Raw genomic sequence first — 22862 nt, 5'->3', positions numbered from 1 at the left:
TCTTGTGCATATTGAAGTGACAAAAGTCTGATCCAATCGCCTGCAGTGTTCGGTCACTTCATTTACACCTGACAATGCCTGCCTGTTATGGACTTGGTCTTCTGGCTCCCTTGTGATATTATGCCCTTTTTGCCTATACTTCTGTCTTACGCTTATGAATCTTGCCACGATCTTGATTTTTTTTTTATACTTTTGCCTTGTCGTCTGAAAACGCTGCCCGGTTGTTGTCTGTGATTTAGTACAGGGCTGGCAATAGGCAGGGACAGAATTGTGTGAAAAACTTCTTGACATTCCATTTTAAGTATTCTGTCGCATTAATAACCTTTCTCCTGTCTAGGTGGCCAGCCACTGTGTATACTTGTACACATATAGCTGCAAACACTGCCCGTCTTATACAATGAATATTGCAGATAGTTAAAATCATTTGCCGATTGCCTTGCAGGATACTGATTTTCCTCTAATCCCTTGTACTGTAATTATAGATGCAAAGCACATTACAAGATTGTGTGTTTAGGGGGAAAGTCATTTATATGAGTCACTGCACTAGGCACAGGACTGATTATTGGCTGCAGCTTGCTGTTGCTAGCCTGCCTTTCCAATCTAATCACATGCATTTATGGCCAGAATCATTGCAGCCAATAGACTCACAGTGCAAGACCAAGGATTCCAGTATGCCGTCTGTCAACAGAAATAGGTTTTCACAATATGCCATCTCACATGCTTATTTTATTACAATTTTTTTTTTGTAACTGGAGTTTATGGCAACCTGTATTATAATGTATAGAGAGCTGAGCATATCTTCTGAAAACCATTAACATTGTAGCTATTTATATTTATAAGGCATATAACTGTACATGGTATTATTTTTCTCTTAAACTCCTTATTCTTGCTTCTTTTCAGAAATTATTTTTTAAACAAACATGCTCAAAAATTCAGAAGAATATTAATATGGATATTTTGCCAATTTACTGTATGTTCAAATGAAAGCTATATATATGGCAGGCTGTTATTTTTCCGGTTACTAGAATACCTATATATATGTTTTTACGGTAAGCACACACTGTAATATACACTAAGAGTGGACAATGCGGCAGTTTTTGTGTCATTGTACTGCAGAGAATAACAATTTCCAGAGCTATTTTTAGCTCTTTATTGCTCTGCTACTAACCCATCTTCCGTTAGACTATTAATCTTCTCTTGACTCTTTGCCTGGGGAATACGCAGCAATACTGTTCACTGTACAGGCAAAAATAGAAATATGCTCACACAGTACTCAGTCATTGTATATATCAGTTGTCAAAATAGATATTACACTACCTAATTGATATGTTGTGGAACATTCTAAATGACAATTCATTAGGTATTTCAATTTAAATTAGGACCCCAACCCCTAAAAAATCCATCCCTGTAACCCTCTGATCAGAAAACATTTTGATTACCAGATTTATTGCCCTCTGTGCTTTGCCATTAATCCCATAAGGCATCAGTTGGGCCACTAGAGACGACATCACTTGTACCTGCTAGGTTGGCGCTGCAATTATCCCTCTAGCTATAATCTTCTTAACCCCTTAAGGACGCAGGGTATTTTTGTTCATTTCTCGCTCTCAATCTTCAAAAATCCATAACTTTTTCATTTTTCTGTGTACAGAGCTGTGTGAGGGCTTATTTTGTGCGTAACAAATTTTACTTTCCAGTGATGTAATTTATTATAACATGCCGTGTACTGGGAAGCCGATAAAAAATTCCAAATGTGGAAAAGTTTTATTATGTACTAAAGTATTAGTACAAAAGATACATAAAAACAGAATGGTCATCTGACCTAATAGCATACACAGATAGTTCCCAAACAAGTATACATACCAGCTATATATTGAACTATGCTGCACGGACAGGCACTGCCAACGTGAGTATATCATATAGAAGGGAATATCCCCGCATCCGAATGCTACATGTAAATACCAAGAAGAAGAAAAAAAAAAATTTGTATACTTTGTTGCCCTCACCTATACCTTTGCATGGAATGTATTTATGGTCGTGGGCGGTGATAGCCGGGGAGTACTGGGTCATATTTCTGACCCAGGAGAGTCTAACACACAATTCTGTGTGTGTGTTTTTAGGTGTTTTTATATTGTCTGTGTCTTGTATATATTTAATAATCTTTTGATGATGTAATAAAGTACTTTTTTTGTATTTCATCCAACATACCAGCTATATATTGTTATAAGACTACAGTACAATACTACAATAAACAAATTAAATACAAGTCCCATTGGAGATAACAATGTGCAATACTTGTTAGCAGGCCCGGATTATGTGGAGGGCACCACTTTGCTCCTATTGGGGGCTCACACCACCAATGGTGGATCACGGTGTGGCCAAATCGCCTACTAGAGGTCCGAGGATTGACTCTAGTATGGCTTACTGGACAACAAGGCGTAGCCAGAGGCATACCCTCCACATACTTGGGTCTATGGCAGAGCGATGGAACAATACGCTCCCCGCTTTGCCATAGACCAAGAAACGCATGGGACATCAGTGTCCTGGTGCAATCGGGGCAGTGACATCACGCAATATGATATCCAACTGCTGAATGAGGAGGAGGTTACTCCACGCACCGGGGAAGCAGAAGAAGATGAGTAAAGTTTTATTATTTTGATATTTTGCTGTGGGCTGTATGTATTCATTACTAGGGACTAATATACATTAATTACTGGGGGCACAGGATATAAATAACTGTTTAAGAGGGTGCTGCATGTATTAATTAGGAGTTGCTTTATACTAGATTTTAATTAATAATAGAGATTATATATTTAAAGGGGTATTCTCGCCTCGGCATTCACATTCAGTTTCACTAATCTTCCATTTATAAACATTTCTTCAATTAAATGTTATTAAAAAAAATGTTCCTGTGTGAAGATAATTTCTCATAAATGTAGTCATTCTGTCCCTTAGAAACGAGATAGCTTCCTCGGATACGACCACGTCACATTTTGGCAGCGGTGGCCAGACATGAGCTATTGAGTCCTGTCTGACCTCCAGCATTCAGCAATCATTACCACAGGACGACTGTGCGACATGTAGTAAATCACGGACATTTCATATACAAAAACCTTTTGTTTCTTTGTGCAATCTCTCCAGCAGACGTGGCCGTATCCGAGGAAGCTATATCATTTCTAAGGGACAACATGGCTACATTTATGAGAAATTATCTTCACACAGGAACATTTTTTTTTAATAACATCTAATTGAAGAAATGTTTATATATGGCAGATTTATCAAACTGAATGTGAATGCCCAGGCGAGAATACCCCTTTAAGGTCGTTATGGGTATGCAGTAAATAAATTAAGAAGTATATGATGTATATATGGTATGGTTGCTGTACTGTATATTATATAATAAATTGAGGGTGCTGTATTTAAACAAGAGGGGCTATATATTATTTACAGGTATTTTTAGCTTATTTTTAGTACAATAAGTATTAAAGGTCACTGAAAACATCTTGGGGAAAATTTTGCAGACCGGGAGAGGTCACCACCAAGTTCTGGTCCCAACAGAGCAGATCATTACATGTGAGTTGCTAGTTGCCCTTTCAGTCCTGTAGTTACTAACTAACCTTCTGGTGTGTAAAGCAACCCTTATGTTTAGTGTCAGTCACAGAGCTTCGGAAACTTACCACTTGAAATGGTAGGTACTTTCGTTATTGTCCTAAACCGCTGTATCGCGGTTTAAACACTTTTTAATGTTTATATCTGAAGCAGCTTCGGTGCACCAAGCACGCGACCGTGCGCGTGTGACGTCACCGGCTCTTCGCCACTTCCTATGTAGGCGCCCCTACATAGGAAGTGCGGAAGAGCCGGTGAAGCTGCTTCAGCTATAAACATTAAAAAGTGCGTAAACTGCGAAACAGCGGTTTATGACAAAAACGAAAGTAAGCTCCGGCACCAGCTCACCCTGAGCTGGTGCTCAGTATTTGCAGCTTACACCTACCACTTCAAGTAGTAGGTTTCCTTTAAGTCTTCCTTCTAAATATGAGCTGTCTGCACCCAGGGGCCTCCATCACCCATAATCCAGCTCTGTTAGAAATACAGAACACAAAACAGTTAGTTAACCATATTGAAAAGAAGTTACCAGAGGTCAAGCTGCATACCAACCATATTGTAGGATCCTACAAGGGATCAAAGACAACCACCGCAGGAACTGGATGTGCCTTTATAGGTCAGCTTCCTCAAAGGGTACTGTAGTGAACTGATCTAGCTAGGTCTATATAGAAGCATGCAGATCCATTTGGCAAATTGAATGAGAACAACCCCTTCCACTGATTATCACTAAAATAGGGTCTTTAAGCATGGAAAGCTCTGTGCAGCGCTGCAGAATATGTTGGCCCTATATAAATAAAGGAATTAATTCATTAAATATTGGAGGGAATTTATTAAGCCTGGCATTTTGAACACTAGTCTTAAAATTCCCCCTTGCTCTTGATCCGGTGGCCATATACAATAGGATGTGGCCTCTTTGTAGAGTCTGGTAAAATCTCCTCCAGGTCGGACAAGTTTAGACAAGGTCTCTGCTATAGTCTTGGCTTTAACACTCCTTCCAACCCCAACATGCCAGAAGTGCTGTGCAGGGTAGAAGACACTGGAAAAATAGTGAATAGGGATAATTAAATTGCCCGCACTGTATTCCTTAAAAAGGGAATGAGCTGTAATATAAATATAAAATAAAACTATTTTGCATGAATCCAAAAGGTGGATTTTATAGAAGATAAAGTATATTTTGGGTAATAGGCTTTCCCTCCAAGAATGAAATGCCCCAGGGGTCTCCATACTGGGAGGGAACAGTGGAGCATGTAAAAAGAGGAGGCAGATCAGATGCGGCGAGATAAGGCAAATTTGAGCCCCATACTCTGAGAAAATATTGAAGAGTGATGAGATTGGGTGGATACGAGGGGGGTCCACAAAATTTAATCCACTAGAAATTCCACTACAAATATAGAACATGTGGGCCAAAATCCAAGTCAGTAACCCCCAAATTTGACATGGAATATAACACAATGATATTCCAATAAACAGTCTCCAGTGTAAGACATAAGTAAACCTGAGATATGGGAGTGGAGAAAGGATACTGTTATTCCCTACCTCCATGTCATTGTGGCTGCAAGTAGGTGCAGTACATAAAAATGTTTGGCTTGCAACCACCACTGACCCCCCTCCAGTTGCAAGCTAGTATAGCTTGGTGAACATGTTCCCAGGAATGGTGACCTGAATTCACCCAGGTTGGAGCTTGATATATAAGGAATTCTTCTAATTAAATGCCGGGGTCCGTGTCCTTTAATAAGTCACACATACAGAGTGAAGTGAAGGTTTATGGTGACACTGCAGTCTTAACAGTTAAAATGCAGAAGATTGCAAAAGTGTATCCATTATAGTCATAATTGGATTATAGACACCCACAAAATGTCCTTCCTTATAATATTTGGTCTTCTTTAAATAAATCAAGCACAGTAATAGGAATCTCGTCATTGCCAAGGGCTTTATAGAATGTGGATCAACAGTCACCTCTCTAAATGTTAATGTTATTCAATTAAATATTGTTTTGGCTAGATGGGATTTGAACTCGCAATTTCCATCATCCTTTTTTTTTTAATTAATAGCATATAATTAATACAGTTAAATTAAATAAAAATGTATAAGGCACAAAATAAGGGCTCATTCAGAAAGACGTGTCTGCTGCGCATCAGCAAAAAATGCAAATGTGTGATGTCCATGTTCAGTCTGTATTGTATCAGTATCCCTTTTTCACATCTCCAAAAAAAACTGATGAGTTGCTAATCTACTTCTTGCCATGTCCATTTGGTTGCCTAGATCCATTGGCTTCTATGAAGGCAAGTCTGCATGTGAAAAAAAATAGCTCATGTAGCAATTTTATTTTTCATGGTTTGCATATCCATGTAAAAAAAACAAAAAGTGTGAACAGAATGATAGGAATCAGTGGGTCCATATGCCGTCCCCAAATTCAGAAGGGCAGATCCCACAATGATGAGAATCACATACATACTGTATATGTTGAAAGGCGTTAACTTAGCCCATTCAGTCATCTTCATGGGGAAATGTGTTTAGAAGCTGAATTAACCCATTAGAGGCCCATCAAAAGGCCAATCATATTTATTACACAAAATACTCAGTGAAATTATAGTTCATAGCTTAATCAGTAAAATAAATTATCCACCTTTCCGACACATGAATGCAGTAAAAACAAACCCATTAGAATTCAGCACAAAGTATGAATATGAAGTATGGTATGAAGTACAATTTGTCCCACAAAAAAGAAGCCCCCATAGTAAATCAAAGGGGCAGAGGAATGGCATGCACACCTGAACTTCATTCTCATTTTATAACTTTGTGTTTTCCAAAATGAAACAAGAAACGTCTTTTATGGGAAAATCCTTTTAACCTTGGAAGTTATTAAAGGGGTGGGTTAAAAAATAAAATTGTGACATTTATAAACATTCTTTTGCTTCCAAATATTTACATTTTAATAAACGAAAATAAAAGTAAATACATACATTCCATTGAAGCAGGCATGATCCTGGCCACTTTTAGGACTTTCAGGCATACATACAATGCTGGACAATACTGTAGTCCTAGCATGAAGTCACCCACTTCTGAGCATTTCCCCAGAGAAAACCAGAGAAAAATGTATTCCTCAAAACACGAATGCTGTGTGTCAGATCTTAATGATACGTTCCTACTTGCAAAAGCCTGGCGATCACAACAGGTGAAGCATATGCTAGAAGTAGAAACTAGCTTGTTCAGCTAGAAAATGCAAACTGTGTAATCTACTTTTTAGGTTGTTGATATAGAGCAGATTTTACAATGAATTCTGTATTCATATTGACCACCGATTTAAAACATATGTAAGCAATCAAGAGAGACCAGTGCCAGCATTTATTTATTGGGGTGGTGCCACTGCATGATATACACTTGAACAGAGGTTCTTTGTTTCCTTCAGCCTACCCAGTAAACTGCAAGAGAACAGTGCAACTCAACAAGACTTTAGAGCAGTTGTAATGAAGATAGAACACATGGTTGTCACATCACTGACTTTAAGGCCATCTGCTCCTTCTACATTCTATTACTGCAGTTGTTCAAACAAAAATTTACCTTGCAAATCACTGTAAAAAACACAATGGCAATTGTTACACAGTTCCACACAATCAGAAACGTTTAATATTTGTTATGGTTAAAGGGAATGTACCACGTGCCTGCAGTATTGTACACCAATCACACACACTGGTGTGTCCCTTGTAAAAGGATCCATACTTCCTTTATCTTCTAATGGCCTCGTTTTGCCTTTTAAAATAATGCAAATGAGCCTCAGGGGCTCCTGTTTACGTCACATAAGCCCATTCTGACTCCATCTGACATCATCGGCTCTGTGGCTGGGTAGGGCTGGCGGGCAGCAATGTTGAGCAGAGGCGTGCATAATTAGCAGAATAATTGAGAAGATAAAGGAAGAACAGATCATGTTTCAGGGATCACACACCAGTGTGTAAGTGTGCTTGGTGTACAATACTGCATCCATGTGGTAGATTTCCATTCAAATTAGACTAAATTCGCTGCATACCAATAGATTTCATGGTATATGCCATATCCCACCTCGGGGAGCTATCCCTATTGAATGTTGGTCACTAAATAAATATCTTCCATTTAAACTAATCTTTGTCATGTTTCCTATGCAAGGACATTATGCAAAGTATGATCTGTAAATACCGATTTTCTGCCAAGTGTAGGATTGTAAAGAGTCAAAAAGTAGCATTATTTATAAAGTAACACAATTAAAATTAACATAACTATATCAACAAATAAATGAATTAGAAAATAAGACCATTGTGTATTTATATTATTACTGTATCAAATGTAACAACAGTAAATACACTAAGACAGAGTCCTTCCTTAAAGTATTATTGCTATTCTATATTCACAATCTGATCAGTGGGTGTAAGACTGATCGATCATGAAAACAAGGGTTCCATTCTCACTAAATGATGACACTCCATTCAATGTTTACAGGGTCGGTGGTATTTGCTGAGCACTGTGACTCTGACACTCCAATAGCATTGAATGTATCAACAGGAAGCATGGTTGACCTATCACTTCAATAATTAAAAAAAAAGCATGGTGGCCCCATTTTCTTGGGGGGGGGGGGGGGGGGAGGGGTGTCAATTCTTATCATCAATGGAGACCTGCCAATCAGATTGTTATCCCCTATTCTGTGGATAAGGGTTTAGAATGAAACTTGGTAATACCCCAAGTTTATCCACCTAGAAAGAAATTGTCAGCCTATTCATGGTATCTATAACAACACAGTAAGAACTCCAACATATCATGAAAATTTCCTCCTAACAGATGAAACAGCAAAAATATGGCCAGAAAAGAAAAATCATATACAAATAATGAAATTCACACTTACTGCAATCTCTCTACAGGCGGACATGGATATCCCTGTACCTTCAATTTGCTTCAGTGCATATTCTTTTTCATCTTTTCTGAAAAAGTCAGAAAGGTTATATTTACAACCCAGGTCTATAATTCTTTGTTAAAATAACATCAAGATGTATTTTATTTAGAATCTCTAAATGATTTCTTTTTCAATGTGGCTTAATATTTACTATATGATACTTGTCATTAGTTAAAGGGTCTTGCACACCGATATTGATTTTCTGTTAGTTCACTGAAAACATGTTTCAATCTATAATTTGGTATTGCAACCCTGTTTTTCTAAAGACAGTCAACTTCATGAGTCAGACCTGGTGGTCACGCGCTCTGCAACACTGCCCCTCGCCAGGATCCTTCTGAACAGAGCTGGACAAGGGGAGTTTTGTTGTTTAGCAGAAAAGCCAATAGGCACACTAGATGCACACCCCACTTTTAAGTTTTTGTTTTTTTTTTACAAAAGTTTAAAATATCCAATAAATTTAGCTCTAATTCACAATTGTGTCTCAGTCATTGATTGTCAGAAAGTAAGAGTTCTCATTACAAAGACCGCCAATTAAGGCCACATTCACACAAACTTATGCCCGCCAGGCCGTATCCAGGTAAGCGTACGTCTGGCACCATTTTTCCAGGTTCTGGGAAGAACACTTTTATGTCATATGAGTAAGCCCCATTGAGACAGAGGTCAGTGTATTGGAGTTACTTTGTATAAATTCATGAAACTACTGGCAGGTGTGTGTGCTACTCCACCCATGAGCTGTTGCTGGGTGGCTGTCTCCCATTGATAAAAGCACAGGTTGCAAGAATCTGACCTGCAAACTAGATTTTCTCTAGGGAAAGAACAAGTAGTGCCAATCCCATATACGTGATGGTATTATAACCAATAACAGTTAATGAAGGGAATATGAGATTCTAACTGCAGCTCCTAAATGCTTTGTTACAGTGTATACGTTTTTGAGATTATAGATTTAAAAAAAACATTGGGACTAAACAGGGGTTTAACAAGGAGAGACAGGGCCCCATAGCAGACTTGTGAATGGGGCCCCTTTCCCTTTAAAAAAAAACATATTTGTATACTCACACATGTGAGTTACAATCACGAAACATATATACATACATACATACATATAGTATTACCGTATATATATACTCGAAGAAAAGGTTACTTGAGTATAAGCCGAAGGTGGGAAATGCATTGGTCTCAGCCTCCCAGTATATAGCCGCCCCGTGTAGTGTACATAGCCAGCCAGCCCCGTGTAGTGTACATAGCCAGCCAGCCCCGTGAAGTGTACATAGCCAGCCAGCCCCGTGTAGTGTACATAGCCAGCCAGCCCCGTGTAGTGTACATAGCCATCCTCCTTTAACAATGAGCATTTTCACTATGGGGGCATTAATTAATTTGTAAAGAAGAAGGTTCAACCCTGTTGTTTGCATCTTTCTTTTCCATTTGGTTGGTACAGATGGCAACTTTGCTTATTTGGGGAAATAGATGGGATGAGACCGTTTTCTGCAGTGAAAGCTCTCTATAATTGACTCAAGTCCCCCAGTGTTAACTAGCACCCGGTGTCTTGCTTTAAGACATTACAAGACAACTGGTGCTGGTTACCAATCTCATATATTTCTATAGACACGCATATACGATCGAGCTGTAGCATGTCCCCATGCGCTTTGATTCTCTTTCTAAATGGAGTCAAAGCGCTAAGTGTGACAGCACCTTTAGTGACAGTAATTATTATTCCAATGCCATGTACTGGGAAGCAGTAAATTTTCCTGTGGGCTCGGTTTTTACGGCTTTCCCTGCACTCTCAAAATGATAGGTTGTCTTTATTCTTTGGCTCCGTACAATCTTGGGAATACCACATTAAAAAAAATGAAAACCTTGGAGTATGAAAAAAAAAATTGTTTTGCCATCTTCTGACAATAACTATTTCATGCTACGATGTACAAAGCTGTGTATGGTGTCATTTTTCCCCAAGATGAGCTGACGTTTTCATTGCTATCATTTTGAGGACTGTCCGACCTTTTGATCACTTTTTATAAACATTTTTATGTTATGCAAAATTCGGAAAAGCTGGCTACTATATATACTGGGGGTCTGGCTGGCTATATACTGGGAGGGACTGGCTAGCTGTATACTGGGCACTGGCTGTATACAGGGTTATATGGCATAGAAATAGTAGTAATAGTAATTATAGTAGTATAGGGGGCAATATTATAGTAGTAATGCTGTTGTACATAGGGGGCAGTATTATAGTATTATATTCTTGTACAGAAATTGCAGTATTCTAAAATATTTTACTTAGGGGCAGTATTATAGTAGTTACATTCTTGTCTATCAGAGAAGGTATTGTAGTAGTTTTTTTGTATATATAAGGCAATGTTAAGTTTTTTTCTTTTATAAAAGCAGTTTTATACCTGTATAAGGGAGGGAGCACAAGTCTCTTTCTCTGCCCTGTACAAGTTGATGTAGACCATCTATCAACAGTTTGTGTGGAGAATTGCTTGCAGCAGGGAGCTGACTTAAGCAAGGGGAGGGAGCAGGGGAGAGGCTGAAGAAAGGGAAGACAATAAGTGAGCAGGACGGAGTGAGGAGAAGAGGACTTTAAATTCAGTGGACTTATTCAGATTCACCACAAAGGCATTTTTTAAATTAACATGCCAGAGGCTATTGAAACCTGTCATCATGTAAAAATGACCTCAAGAATGACAGGTTCCCTTTAACTAGTTACACACACTATCGTTGCTGGCACAGGTGGCGGGTGTTACTGACGAGTCTTTGCTGCATAATGCAGCAAACACCAGGTACGTTTGAAGAGGTCTCAGCCCATGAATTATCTTCATACACCCATAGTGGCCCCATGGCGAGGTACATCATGGAAAGTATCTTAAATTACTTTCTTTTGAAAGAGCAGAAATGTGCCATGCAATGGTTTAAGCGCACAAGTCAGAAAGTAAGGAAGTAGGCACCTCTCCAAAACAACAACAAAAAAAACCTGTATGAGGTAATGATTTTTGGTGAGCAGACAGGACTTGTAACAACAATTAATACAGGTGTGGTATGAGGAAGCTGCCAACAGCAGCCCAAGACAATTCACTGTGCCAAATCATATGCAATTGCACCATCAGCACAGATAAAATGTAGGGCAGTAGTAAAGTTGGAACCATATACCAATCATAATGAGTAACTAGTGCAATAATAAATACTAGGCCACATGTATCATAGTTTTGTCTCTCTTAGGTGAATTTTAGAGACATTTTCCTAATTACATTAGTGTTAACATCTGAATTTACAAAACGCATAGTAAACGCAATGTTAACAGTAATGAAATAAGGCAAATCACCTCTCCTCAGCTGTTGTAATTAGTTTAAAAATGCATTAAAAACGCAATAAAACTGCTATGTGTGACCAATAAAAAAAATGCAAGAATTTTGACAAAAGAGGTTACTGTGCAAAATGTTAAACAGTTAAAGCATGTGAAATAATTCCAATATACATCTTAAAATCAGATCCAAGAAAAAAAAAAACTTCCTTTGCACCTGCACTGGACTAAAAAAAGAGAAATGTTGCACGGAACATCTGGAAAACAATGATGCACAAAGATGCACAAAAAAACAATGATGCACAAAGGCATACTTGAAAAAGAACAGAGTTAAAAGTCGCAAAAATCTATTGTACCTCAAGATACCATTCATAGCGTAATCAACAGCCAGGTATACTAATCCACTGAATCACAAAAAACAATGTTGGGGTCACTCAGTTTTCTGCTGAGGTAGCCCAAATATCCCTCCAGAGTATAGAAAAAAGAAATACAAATAGTGATTTAAAATATAACTTTTACTTCCATATTAAAAATGTCTACATAAAAAATGTTGTGAAGTACTGTTGGTACATTCAATTCTGCAACTTCTGCACTTGTAACCAGTCTAAAAAAAGAAGGATAAATGAACGTATGATAACCTGCTGTGAGTCACCTCTTTTATTTAGTGAAAATATGTAGAGGGTTCACCTTGTAAGCTGTTTGTACATCTCAAGAATCACCGGTAGGTCATAAATGTTGCTCCTTGGGGAAATGCCAAGAGTAGTTCCCCCCAATGTGTATGACTTTCAGTAAGTCAGTTATGTATAGGTGAAGTGCATAGAGATCTGTACGGAGTGCATGGATTAAAAAACAAAAGGGGTAAGTAATAGATATTGGGGAAGATTTATCAAGCTGTCTGAAAGTCAGAATATTTCTAAATGTGCCCCATTGTCAAAAATCCCTACAAAAGCCCTATCTTGAACAACAAATCTATTGCGCCCTGTTTGCCTAGCTTGGGAGCTGTGATCCTAATTAACCACAGTCCCGACTGGAGCCTGACCCTGCAATAACTGGCCCTATTAAAGATCTATTCAGCATGTATAGTCAGGTTTAGTCATATGGTGTCGTAAGGTGTCACAAATGAGATATGCATCCAAAATCCTGACAAGGCTTGTTGCGCCCTATTAGGCTCATCAGGGGATCACTGGATTTGTCAAAAGACACCCTATCAAAAATAGGGATACAATGTATGCCACATTAGCGTCTTTGGGATGAGAGTAGTTGACAAGCTATATTAGGGTGAAAAAATATGTCATGATCTTACCTTATCCTAATGAGGCATCAAGGGGTCAGATGTGCGAGCAGGGTGGCGTATATTTGACTGAGGGAGTCTGTATCGTAGACTCTAGATGTCAGCCATGACAACCAGTGGGTTGAGGCGAATGGTGCCTGTGAGCGGGTTTAAAGGCGACGACTCCTTGGAGTAGTTCATCCAAGTCCGTGTGTAGTGGGCGGAGCGTGTAGAGTGCACACCGGCTAGGAGATGCTGGGCAAGGCCGCACACAACAATGTGCGGCTTGCGCATGCGCACACCCAGTCGAGTATACACAATCGTGCGTGCGCACTGCCATCAAGAAAAACCGCGACTGCATGGGCAAAAGATCAAGACAAGTCGTGCATAGACGGCAGTGGGGAGGGATCAAAACCCGGTAGGTAATAAGTTACATATTCAAGCGCAAAAATAAACAATGTCAGAGGTGCAGGTAAGGCATAGGCAGTGACGTGACCTATAGTAATCCTAATAGTATACCTAGTGTTATGATGAGTAGATAGGGATTTAGAGGGCCTTTTGGTCTCAATGGTTATGTCAGATGGCACAGTGGAGGTAGAGGACAGGGAAATATTCATCTTGTGAATGTAAACAGAGAGGAAATGAAGCAGTAGTAACCTCAATAGAAGGGGTAAGGTTAGAGAAAGCAAGCAAAACTTAACTGTTCATTGAGACCTGATGGAGACTCAGTTTTTAGTCGAAAAATCCAACGCGTTTCTTTCTGTCTCAAGTGACGGTTCCAGTATTTTAAATCATTATTTGCATTTCTTTTATCTGCTGAATGGCCTATGTTCAGATACTGTGCCCCCCCCCCAAAAAATGACCAATTTTCGGCATGTATTATAATCTTAAACACCTAAAATCTACCCCTGAAGTACTCAGATTTTTGCCCTTCCGCAAGGAAATTATATTTGGCTTCACAACTATCTGGCCAACTTAAAGGGGATTTTTAAGGCCTCTTGCACACTAGCGTTGCGTTTCACGTCAGGGTGCAATGCGTGAAAAACTGACGTTTTGGCTGCGTTTTTGTTCCATTTTTCCTTGGAGTAATTTGCGTTTTTGCGTTTTTCACGCGCGTGTTGTTAGCGTTGTTTTTGCGTTTTCGGCGCATTTTTGACGCGCGAGTCAATGGGAGACTCGAGCAGTTTTCAAAGGGACCATGGTTTGGGATTAAAATGTGTTATTTAATTGAAAAATAATGTCTTCTGATAATTTGCAAACATCTGCGATCTATTCTTCACTGTTCCGCGCGTATATTATCTCCCGACAAGTTAGCAGATGTGAAGAACAGTGAAGAATAGAATAAAATCATTGTACACAGTGAACACAGGATCATTTAAGATAAAAACACAGTGCAAAACACAGTGCAGAATAGATTACAGATGTTCGGCACATCTGCTTACTTGTCGGGAGATACGCGCGGAACGCCGCGAACAAAATAGCATGTGAAGAACAATATATATGTGTGTGAAGAACACATTGCAGATGTTTAAATACATCTGCAATGTATTCTTCACACATATATATTGTTCTTCACATGCTATTTTGTTCGCGCCGTTCCGCGCGTATCTCCCGACAAGTAAGCAGATGTGCCGAACATCTGTAATCTATTCTGCACTGTGTTCTGCACTGTGTTTTTATCTTAAATGATCCTGTGGTCACTGTGTTCACTGTTTTTATTCTATTCTTCACTGTTCTTCACTGTGTTTTATTAATTAAATGATCGTTCGCGAGCAGGGGAAATAATGTTATTCTGGTCACCTAGCAACCCTTACGTTTAAAACGCATTGCACTCGCATTGCACTTGCAATGATTGCGAGTGCAATGCGTTCTTGATGCATCTCCATAGACTTGAATGGGGCGTGAAAATTGCGCGTGACTCGCAAAAATAGAGCATGCTGCGATTTTGACGCGCGTGCAAACGAACGCAAGCACGCGCGTTCAAAACCACGCTAATGGAGAAAGACCCATTGAATACAATGGGACAGAGTGCAATGCGAGTTCTGAGCGTCAAATGCACGCGCAGAACTCGCGCGTGAAAAACGCCAGTGGAGAAGGGGCCTAAGACTAACTATTAACAACCTATCCATAGCATAGGTCATTATAAGGGAATAAGTGGGGATGTAATATCCAGCACCAATACCAATAACCTTATTGCAGATTTACTACACTAGAGCAGCAGTTAACCTGTTAAGTTTAAAAAACATTTAGAATTTTTTATTTTCAAATCACCAACATTCCCTAGAATGTATATACAAAAAGAAAAAAAAATCAGAAACATATTAGCTGCACATCCTAAAATGCCCGATCTAGAAAAGATTTCTTTTAAAAGTACAAATCATCACTTTTCAAACATTTGCCACATATACATATTTATAAATATTTATGTTTTGACTAAATATGAGAGATTGGGGCCAATGTTTCTAAAAGAAATGTCACAAAAAATTCAGCATGACATTCAGGGTTTGCAGAGTTATGATGAGGTTCCAGAAGATGATGATGTGACCTAAAATATGGGCAAATGTATCATAGATTGATGTACATGGAAATAGAATATATAAGTGGAAACTACAGTGTATAAATAAATGTAAATTTTTATTTCAACATTAAATTAAAATTTTTGTTCATAGAAATATAAGACATCCCCTAAAAATAAGACCCATAGTGTTCTTAGGAGCAAAAATGTATATAAAACACCCTGTTTCCCCCAAAATAAGATGGTATAAAACGTTTTCTTATCTCCATGATCGTACTGACCCAAAGAAAGAAAGGCATGTGTCATTTAGACCACACTGTAAAAAGTCGCAAAAACAAAGCCTGCTAGAAAATGGTGGATCTTGTTTGTGAATTCCTCAGCATTTGGAGTTTGTTTCCAGCTTTCTAGGAAACTTCACAAAATATACAATGATGACACAAGTACAATTTGTCCCACAAATAACAAGCCCTCAAATGCCTCTGTAAAATGAGTACGGTTTAAGGAATGTGGGAAGTGAAAAACTGAAAAGCAAAAAGGTGGGGACCACAATGTAAGGGGGGATAAATAAAAGGGTAAGCTATGAGCGGGTGGGATCAAAAGTAAAGGAGGCATAATATGTGTGGGCCCAACAGAAAAGTGTTTTTTGGGAGTAGGAGCAACTGAAATTAAGGGGTATTAGAAGTTGGTGGGCCACATTAGGGAGAATTATATATGGAGGTCCATAAGGGAACATGGCCACATGACAGGAGGCATTATACAGTGGGCATCACCAACTACATCCTGCGTCCCTCTTTCCCCATGACAAATGTTCTGAGGTATGGGTATAACATCCACGATTGGTGGGGTTATGGGCCCTTTAAGGAGAGCTCCACCCATTTGCCCTCACCATACAGCATTAATGACGCTGCACTATACATCTAAGGAGCTGGTCATTAAGCCATTTGGAATCTGAAATATGTGCATTAAGCTGCAAAGGGCTTGCTAGGAAACTAATTATTAGGTCCTTAACATTTCTAGCCAACTGTATATAACAAAGCAGCTGATGTATAAGCAGCAGCATTTTTTTCAATTAAAATTTTATGTTCTTCCTTTTTAAAGAATACCTGGACCATTATAAAAGATTTTATACCTCCCCATCATCCTCTAGGTCTAGGGCACTCACTCCTATTGTTCCATATGACTGTTTGTATGCTGTAGAATATGATGGTGCTATAGGAATAAAGATTATTATTTAAACCATATTTATATGGGATACTTCTACAACATACCAGCCTTCCCTAGACTATTGGTGGGGAACCAACTGCCAGGAACCCCACAATCCCCCAAAAAAGGCTGCAGTAGCACTGGATAGGTAGCTTTTTTAAGTGCTGCAAAGCATCTTTCTACCTGCTGAGTAGCAAAATAGTCCCATTCATTCTATAGAAACTAAAGAAACCAGCATTGAACAGCTAGCTTAACAGTTTCTTTCATTTAGGCCACCTCTATTTAGGGAAAGAACCCACCACCGAGACCTGTATCTTTCAGACATTTATAGAATATCCTGTTAAACTGTGTGGACTAGGGGCTACTCCAGAGGACAAGTGGTCACCTCTAAGGAATGACATATGAACAAGATGGATCATGAAATACCGGTCTGCCTGTAGAGGGACCTAGCCATAAAACAGGCTGATTCTTACATGGACTGAACAGGCAGAACAGGTTGGTTCGTGGTGGAAGTTAGAAATGAAGTAACCAGATGGGCCAGTTCCCATCCTTTTCAGGCTTCCATTTTGCAGTTTTTAGTGGATTAGATTTATTTTCCACTGATTACAATGCTGTTAGTTAGTATCTGCTTTTACGCCTTCCATTATTTGTGCATAGTTGGACTCAAACTGCTGAGCAGTATCCTTTTTTTATGGATCAGTAAGCATCGTATATCTTAGAATGACCACATTTTGGCTAAATAAAAGTTTATAAAATATGCAAATCAGCCTAGGTGCTCATCACGTTTTTGTATATGCTAAGCGTATATGTCAGGAAAGCGTCCGACATATACCCTTAGCATATACCTTGACAAATAGTGGCATAGTTGTTCCTCCATCTGGCCACTTCATTTCCCATACGTCAAAAAATGCAGGATGGAAATGCCCAGCAAGCTGTGTCTTCATGCTGCAGCCTCTGCCTGAGCGACGTATGCGCTGAGCAAAGGCAATGGGCCTCTATGGGAAGCGGATGCAGCACATTGCATCTCTACCCACAGTCCCTGGGAGTGACATCACTGGAGAGGAACACCACATTCATTGGCAGCAGCCAATCACTGGCTCCAATGTACACCCCCCCCCCCCCCCCCATTCAAATATGATGTCCTTTAGGTGAATAGGTTGAAAAGGGATGAATAATCATGGTTATCTTATGTCTAATATTACCTTCATAACCAACACCAGAAATACACTTCACCTTCAGCAAAGAAAAGAAAGATAACATGGGAACTTGTTTACTCATACACAGGACAAACGTATCACTATTTACAAAGATTTCTAAAGTACTTTCCTGCTGTATCTTTTTATGGCCGACTTGTTGCAGCCTAGACAATACAGTCTAGAACAACTCGTGATGCTCTAACATGAAAAAGTAGCTGCAGGGGATTTTCCATGTCAACCTGATCAATGCTGTCTGTTTTATGATGCAAAGATAACTTCAGCAAATGGAAACATCTTTTTCTATAACACAAGTGATAATGTTTCACAACAGTATAATTACTGTGATCTTCATTACCATATCATAAAGGGGTTGGGGGGCACAAATGTACCACTCTCAAAGTCTTCATATAGTATACATTTATATTAGCACTTTTTTATAACATTAAAATAGGAAATCTATAATCAAAATCCATCATGATAAACTAAGTACATTTACTCATACACCCAGGCACTGTGACTGTGGTAATCTGCTTATATTTGCTATCCTTCTAGAAATCTACTTTTAAAATGATGCTAATAAGGCTATATTCACACTGCCGTTGCCCGCCCGTACCGTACCGTAGCGGGCAACGGCAGTGTACGGGGAGAGGAGGAGGAGGTGAGCGCAGCTCACCCCCGCCCCTCTCCATAGCAACCTATGGCGCACGGCGCCGTATTACGGGAAAAGATAGGACAGGTCCTATCTTTTTCCCAGGTACGGAACGGTACAGTGCCGCACGTGTGTGGCACCGTACCGCTCCCGTAGGGTGCCGTGCGCCCATAGAAGTGTATGGGGGACGTATATCGGCCGTATATACGTCCCCCATACGTTAGTGTGAATGTAGCCTTAGTCTGAGGGGTGATCTAGTTTTATAGACTGGTTGTCTCGACCTCACCCTTGCTCCCTTAGCAGTTGTGCAGTGAGAACTTCCTGCTCACCTCTTGGTGAGACAGTGTAACAGTTTGTAAAGTCAGATTAATTAGTATAATTTTCGAAGTTGATTTTATAAGGAAGGAGGCTATGGGCAACAAGTATAAGAATATTACCACAGTCATGGTCCTTGAATCAATGGGATAGTGACCCTGGTTTATTTTTGATGGTAGATTTTCTTTAAGGGAGATTTTTTTTAGACAAGGTTCATACGTCAGTGTTTTGTTGTTACAAAGTGAAGGAAGAAGTCTATATAGCAGTGGTGGCGAACCTATGGCACGCGTGCCAGAGAGGGCACGCAGAGCCCTCTCTGCAGGCAAGCGTACCATCTCCCCATTCTTATCAAAGTCGGAGCTCTGGCAGCCACTGCATCCTGAAGCTGATCGGCTCTGCTCTCACTAGTGATGCCTTAGTGAGACAGTAGCAGCCGATCAGTGAACGCCCCCCCCCCCCCTCCTCCTCCTCTTCAGCCCGGGAAGACAAGTACAGCAGTACGAGGAGTGAGAGTCCACAGAAGCAAGCCTGCAGGATCAGAAGATGATAAGAGGTCAGGAGATGCGGGGGCTGCTGTGTGTGGTTTGCACATCAGCAGTTCAGTGTTAGAGCTACAAATGCCTTCAGAGGTCCTGTAAGGTGGCTTTGGGACACTAAACCAACTATAGGTAACTGTGATTTAGTGTCCCAAATCCCCCTGTATGACAGCTGTCTGTTGCCACATATATACTGGTCTGTGTCTGAAGCGCTCATCACTTGCATCAGGCGGGCAATGAAGCCAGCATAGCTCCACTGCAGGCAGCGCATGTACAATGTGGCCGGGTGCTATGCTGCATCACTGGCCGCATGGTGCATATGAGGAGGCAAGTATATATGTGGCCACAGACAGCTGTCATACGTGTGATCCCAAATCCACATGTGCCCACACCTTTCTCCACCTCCCTGCCAAATTGGATCAAAATGCCACTTTTTAGCCATTTTGCAGCATGTAATAAAAACTGATCAAAAGTCTGTACGGTCCTCAAAATGGTAGCATTAAAAACATCAGGTCATCTCGGAAATAATTACACTACACACAGCTCCGTACACTGAAGTATGAAAAAGTTAGCGCCAAAAATGTCAAAATAAATAATTTTTTTTTGTACAGGTGGTTTCATTTTTGTAAATGTATGAAAATATTATAAAACCTTTATAAATTTAGTTTCCCCGTGAGCGCACCGACCTAAAGAATATATGAGACATTTCATTTGTGGTGAACAGTGAAAGCAGTAAAATCCAAGCCCACAAGAAAATGGCACTAAAAATGGCACCAATTTCACTGCATTATGCAGAAAACAAACCCTCACAAAGCTCTTTACATGGAAAAAAATAAAGTTACATTTTTGAAAGTGGGGAGTGAAAAATGAAAATGCAAAAACAAAAAAGGGGTTAAGATGGCAATATTTGGTCCATAAGCAGACTAACTTATAGTCCCCAAGTCCCTGCCTCTACTCAGGACTGCTGTCACTGTATGGGGGTAATGATAATCAGTATATGGCGGTAATATTCCACACTGATGGCAGTAATACAGTAATCATCACTATATTAGCTTCTAGTATAGTGTTATTGTTGGTAATGTTGGCCTTTCTGTAGTGATCTTTATAACCAGAATTATGCTATTTATGTGGTTGTAATGGTGGCCTCATGATGTCACAGTGTTATTTGCCTCTTGTATAGTGGTATTGTGGCGCTATTGGGCTAAATTGCTGTGTTGGCACCTTGCAATAGAAACGTTGGCTTTGGTTTGCAGTTTGGGCACTCGGCCTCTTAAAGGTTCGCCATCACTGCTATATAGTGTCCAACGTGTAATCCTACTGACCAAGAGGTAGATATTCAAAATTTCCTTCCTAAATGCAATTATGGCAAAATGACAATAAATAAGTAGACAAAATTGTAATTTCAGAAAATCTATGTAAAATACCAGGTCAAGAGAGATACAAGGTTATAAAAATTGGTGGTAGCTCTGTTCATCAAAGCATAACATTTTTTAAAAAACTTACAGATGCTACAATGTGCTGATAGAAAGAATTTTTTAAAAAATATGTAAATTTTCATTAAGTTATTAAAACATTAAAATACAATCTCCCCAGAACACGAAATGGCATAGAAGAGCTTCCAAAAAGTGGATCGACAAATGTCATTAAGGAGTATCCTCTGCAGGGGGGAGATATAGCTAAAATGTATGTAAAAGCCCACCTGTGCCACATAAGAAATGAAGACAGGGAAATATAGTTGTAAACCAATGTGTTTACGGAATTTCATTTTTTGGGGGGCGGGAGGGGGGGGATTATTTTACCACAGACTATGAATTATTTCTGTATTTCTGCTCTGAAGCTGGACACACTTTGCATGTGATCACTTCTCCTCATTCAATTCTGTATAAAATGGCAGATATTGTGTTGCTACATAATGATCGCATGCAATGTATCCATGTGACATCTCTGTAGGCAGCAGCTGGCTGTAACAATGGCAGTGAGGAGGGAGCCTGCTGCTGCTGTCACACACATACTATAGAGCTGTGCAGGCATTTCCAGGAGGGAGCAGGGGTGGGAGGGAGGATGGAGGAGGCGGCCCACAAGGCTGGCTTACCCCAACATAAACATTTGTAGCTGGGTCTCCCCCCTCCCCCAGCAGAAGTTCAGCATCCCGGGCGTGTGCAGAGGAGGACTGTAACACACAACTACAACACAACAACATCCTCATCAATAACCTGACAGCAGCCGCCCACTACATGGCTCACTTCTGTTCACACACAAAGAGCATGCGTCTTCTACACGTATGTATGGTGTGCACACTGCTCTACCACACTAATGTGCATGAATGCACGGAGAGAGCGGGCACACGCCGCCCTATACACGCCCCTCTGCCCTCCCACCCGAACCACTTACCCATCTTTCCTCTTGGCTTTGTAAACATGCCCGTAGGTACCACGACCCACTTTGCAACCTTCATATTCAAAGAGGTCCTCCACCCGCTCCCGCTCGGCAGACAGCTTGCTCTTAAACTCGTAATCCATCCTCCTCGGCCAAGCAGTGTTTAACCCATCAATGCCCCCCGAGCGGCTGCCGGGGCTAGCATGTAATCACTAGGCAGCTCTTCCTCCACCATTTCCTTGTTTTCCTTCTTCTCCCGTGCACACGGACGCATGCCATGTACTTTTGCAGCCACAGCGCCCCCTGTCTTTACTTTCTGTTTCAGCAAACTAGGTTGCCAGAGGCTAGTTCTTTTTAAGTTGACTATCCCAGCAGAGAAGAGAAACTTTATTTAAACCAACAGATTACAATAAAATGAATCATATTAATATTACAATTCCACTATACAAACTAACACAGTAAAATACATCACTAATATAGGACACTTTGTGCAATAACGTGAATAAAAACCATGTGCTTATAGGATTTTTATTGATAAGATTGAGTTAATTGTACCTTTTCTTAAAAAAAAAAAAAAAAAAAAAAAACACGGCTAAAACCGTTAAAATTCTTAGAAAAAAAAATGTTCCTAGCCAACCCCAGAGCAATTTAGGGCAGTTAGTGATCTTGCATGTCTGGGTGGGGCACTCCAGGTGACCATACATGATGTTTTATAAAGATAAAACTCTCTGTCCAGTAAATACTCGCCCTAAGGGGAGGATTTGAGTCCATATGTGTTACACATGAAAATAGAATGACAATTAGATGGGAGACAGTCTCCTCTTCCCTGAATCCTTTCCTCGGACAGGCACCCTAGGGGGTCAACCGTAACCAATTCTGGAGAAGGACAGTGATTTTCCGCATTAGGATGAGCATGCTTGCACAGGCTGTGTTACACAGAGCATGGTCCCTGCTCCATCTTCGTGGAACAGAGAGTTCTCTGCTTACAT

The 22862-nt window shown here is 40.0% G+C and overlaps 1 protein-coding gene across 2 annotated transcripts in view; it reads right to left on the bottom strand.

Annotated features, from left to right (window-relative positions):
* CDK19 (cyclin dependent kinase 19) overlaps positions 1-22181 on the bottom strand; it is a 117319-nt gene extending 95138 nt beyond the window's left edge. For both annotated transcript variants that reach the window (XM_072141786.1, XM_072141785.1), the window contains exons 1-2: positions 21889-22181; positions 8471-8546 (exon numbers count right to left, since the gene is read on the bottom strand). In XM_072141786.1, the coding sequence (XP_071997887.1) occupies positions 8471-8546; positions 21889-22016 (204 nt within the window). In that variant the 5' untranslated portion in view covers positions 22017-22181. The remainder of the gene's footprint in view (positions 1-8470; positions 8547-21888) is intronic.
* Between the last annotated feature and the right edge of the window lie 681 nt (positions 22182-22862).

Source organism: Engystomops pustulosus, chromosome 3 (genome assembly GCF_040894005.1).
Source record: "Engystomops pustulosus chromosome 3, aEngPut4.maternal, whole genome shotgun sequence".
Taxonomy (NCBI): Eukaryota; Metazoa; Chordata; class Amphibia; order Anura; family Leptodactylidae; genus Engystomops; species Engystomops pustulosus.
The sequence above is the reverse complement of the archived record's forward strand: the minus strand, read 5'-3'. Positions and strand labels throughout refer to the sequence as shown.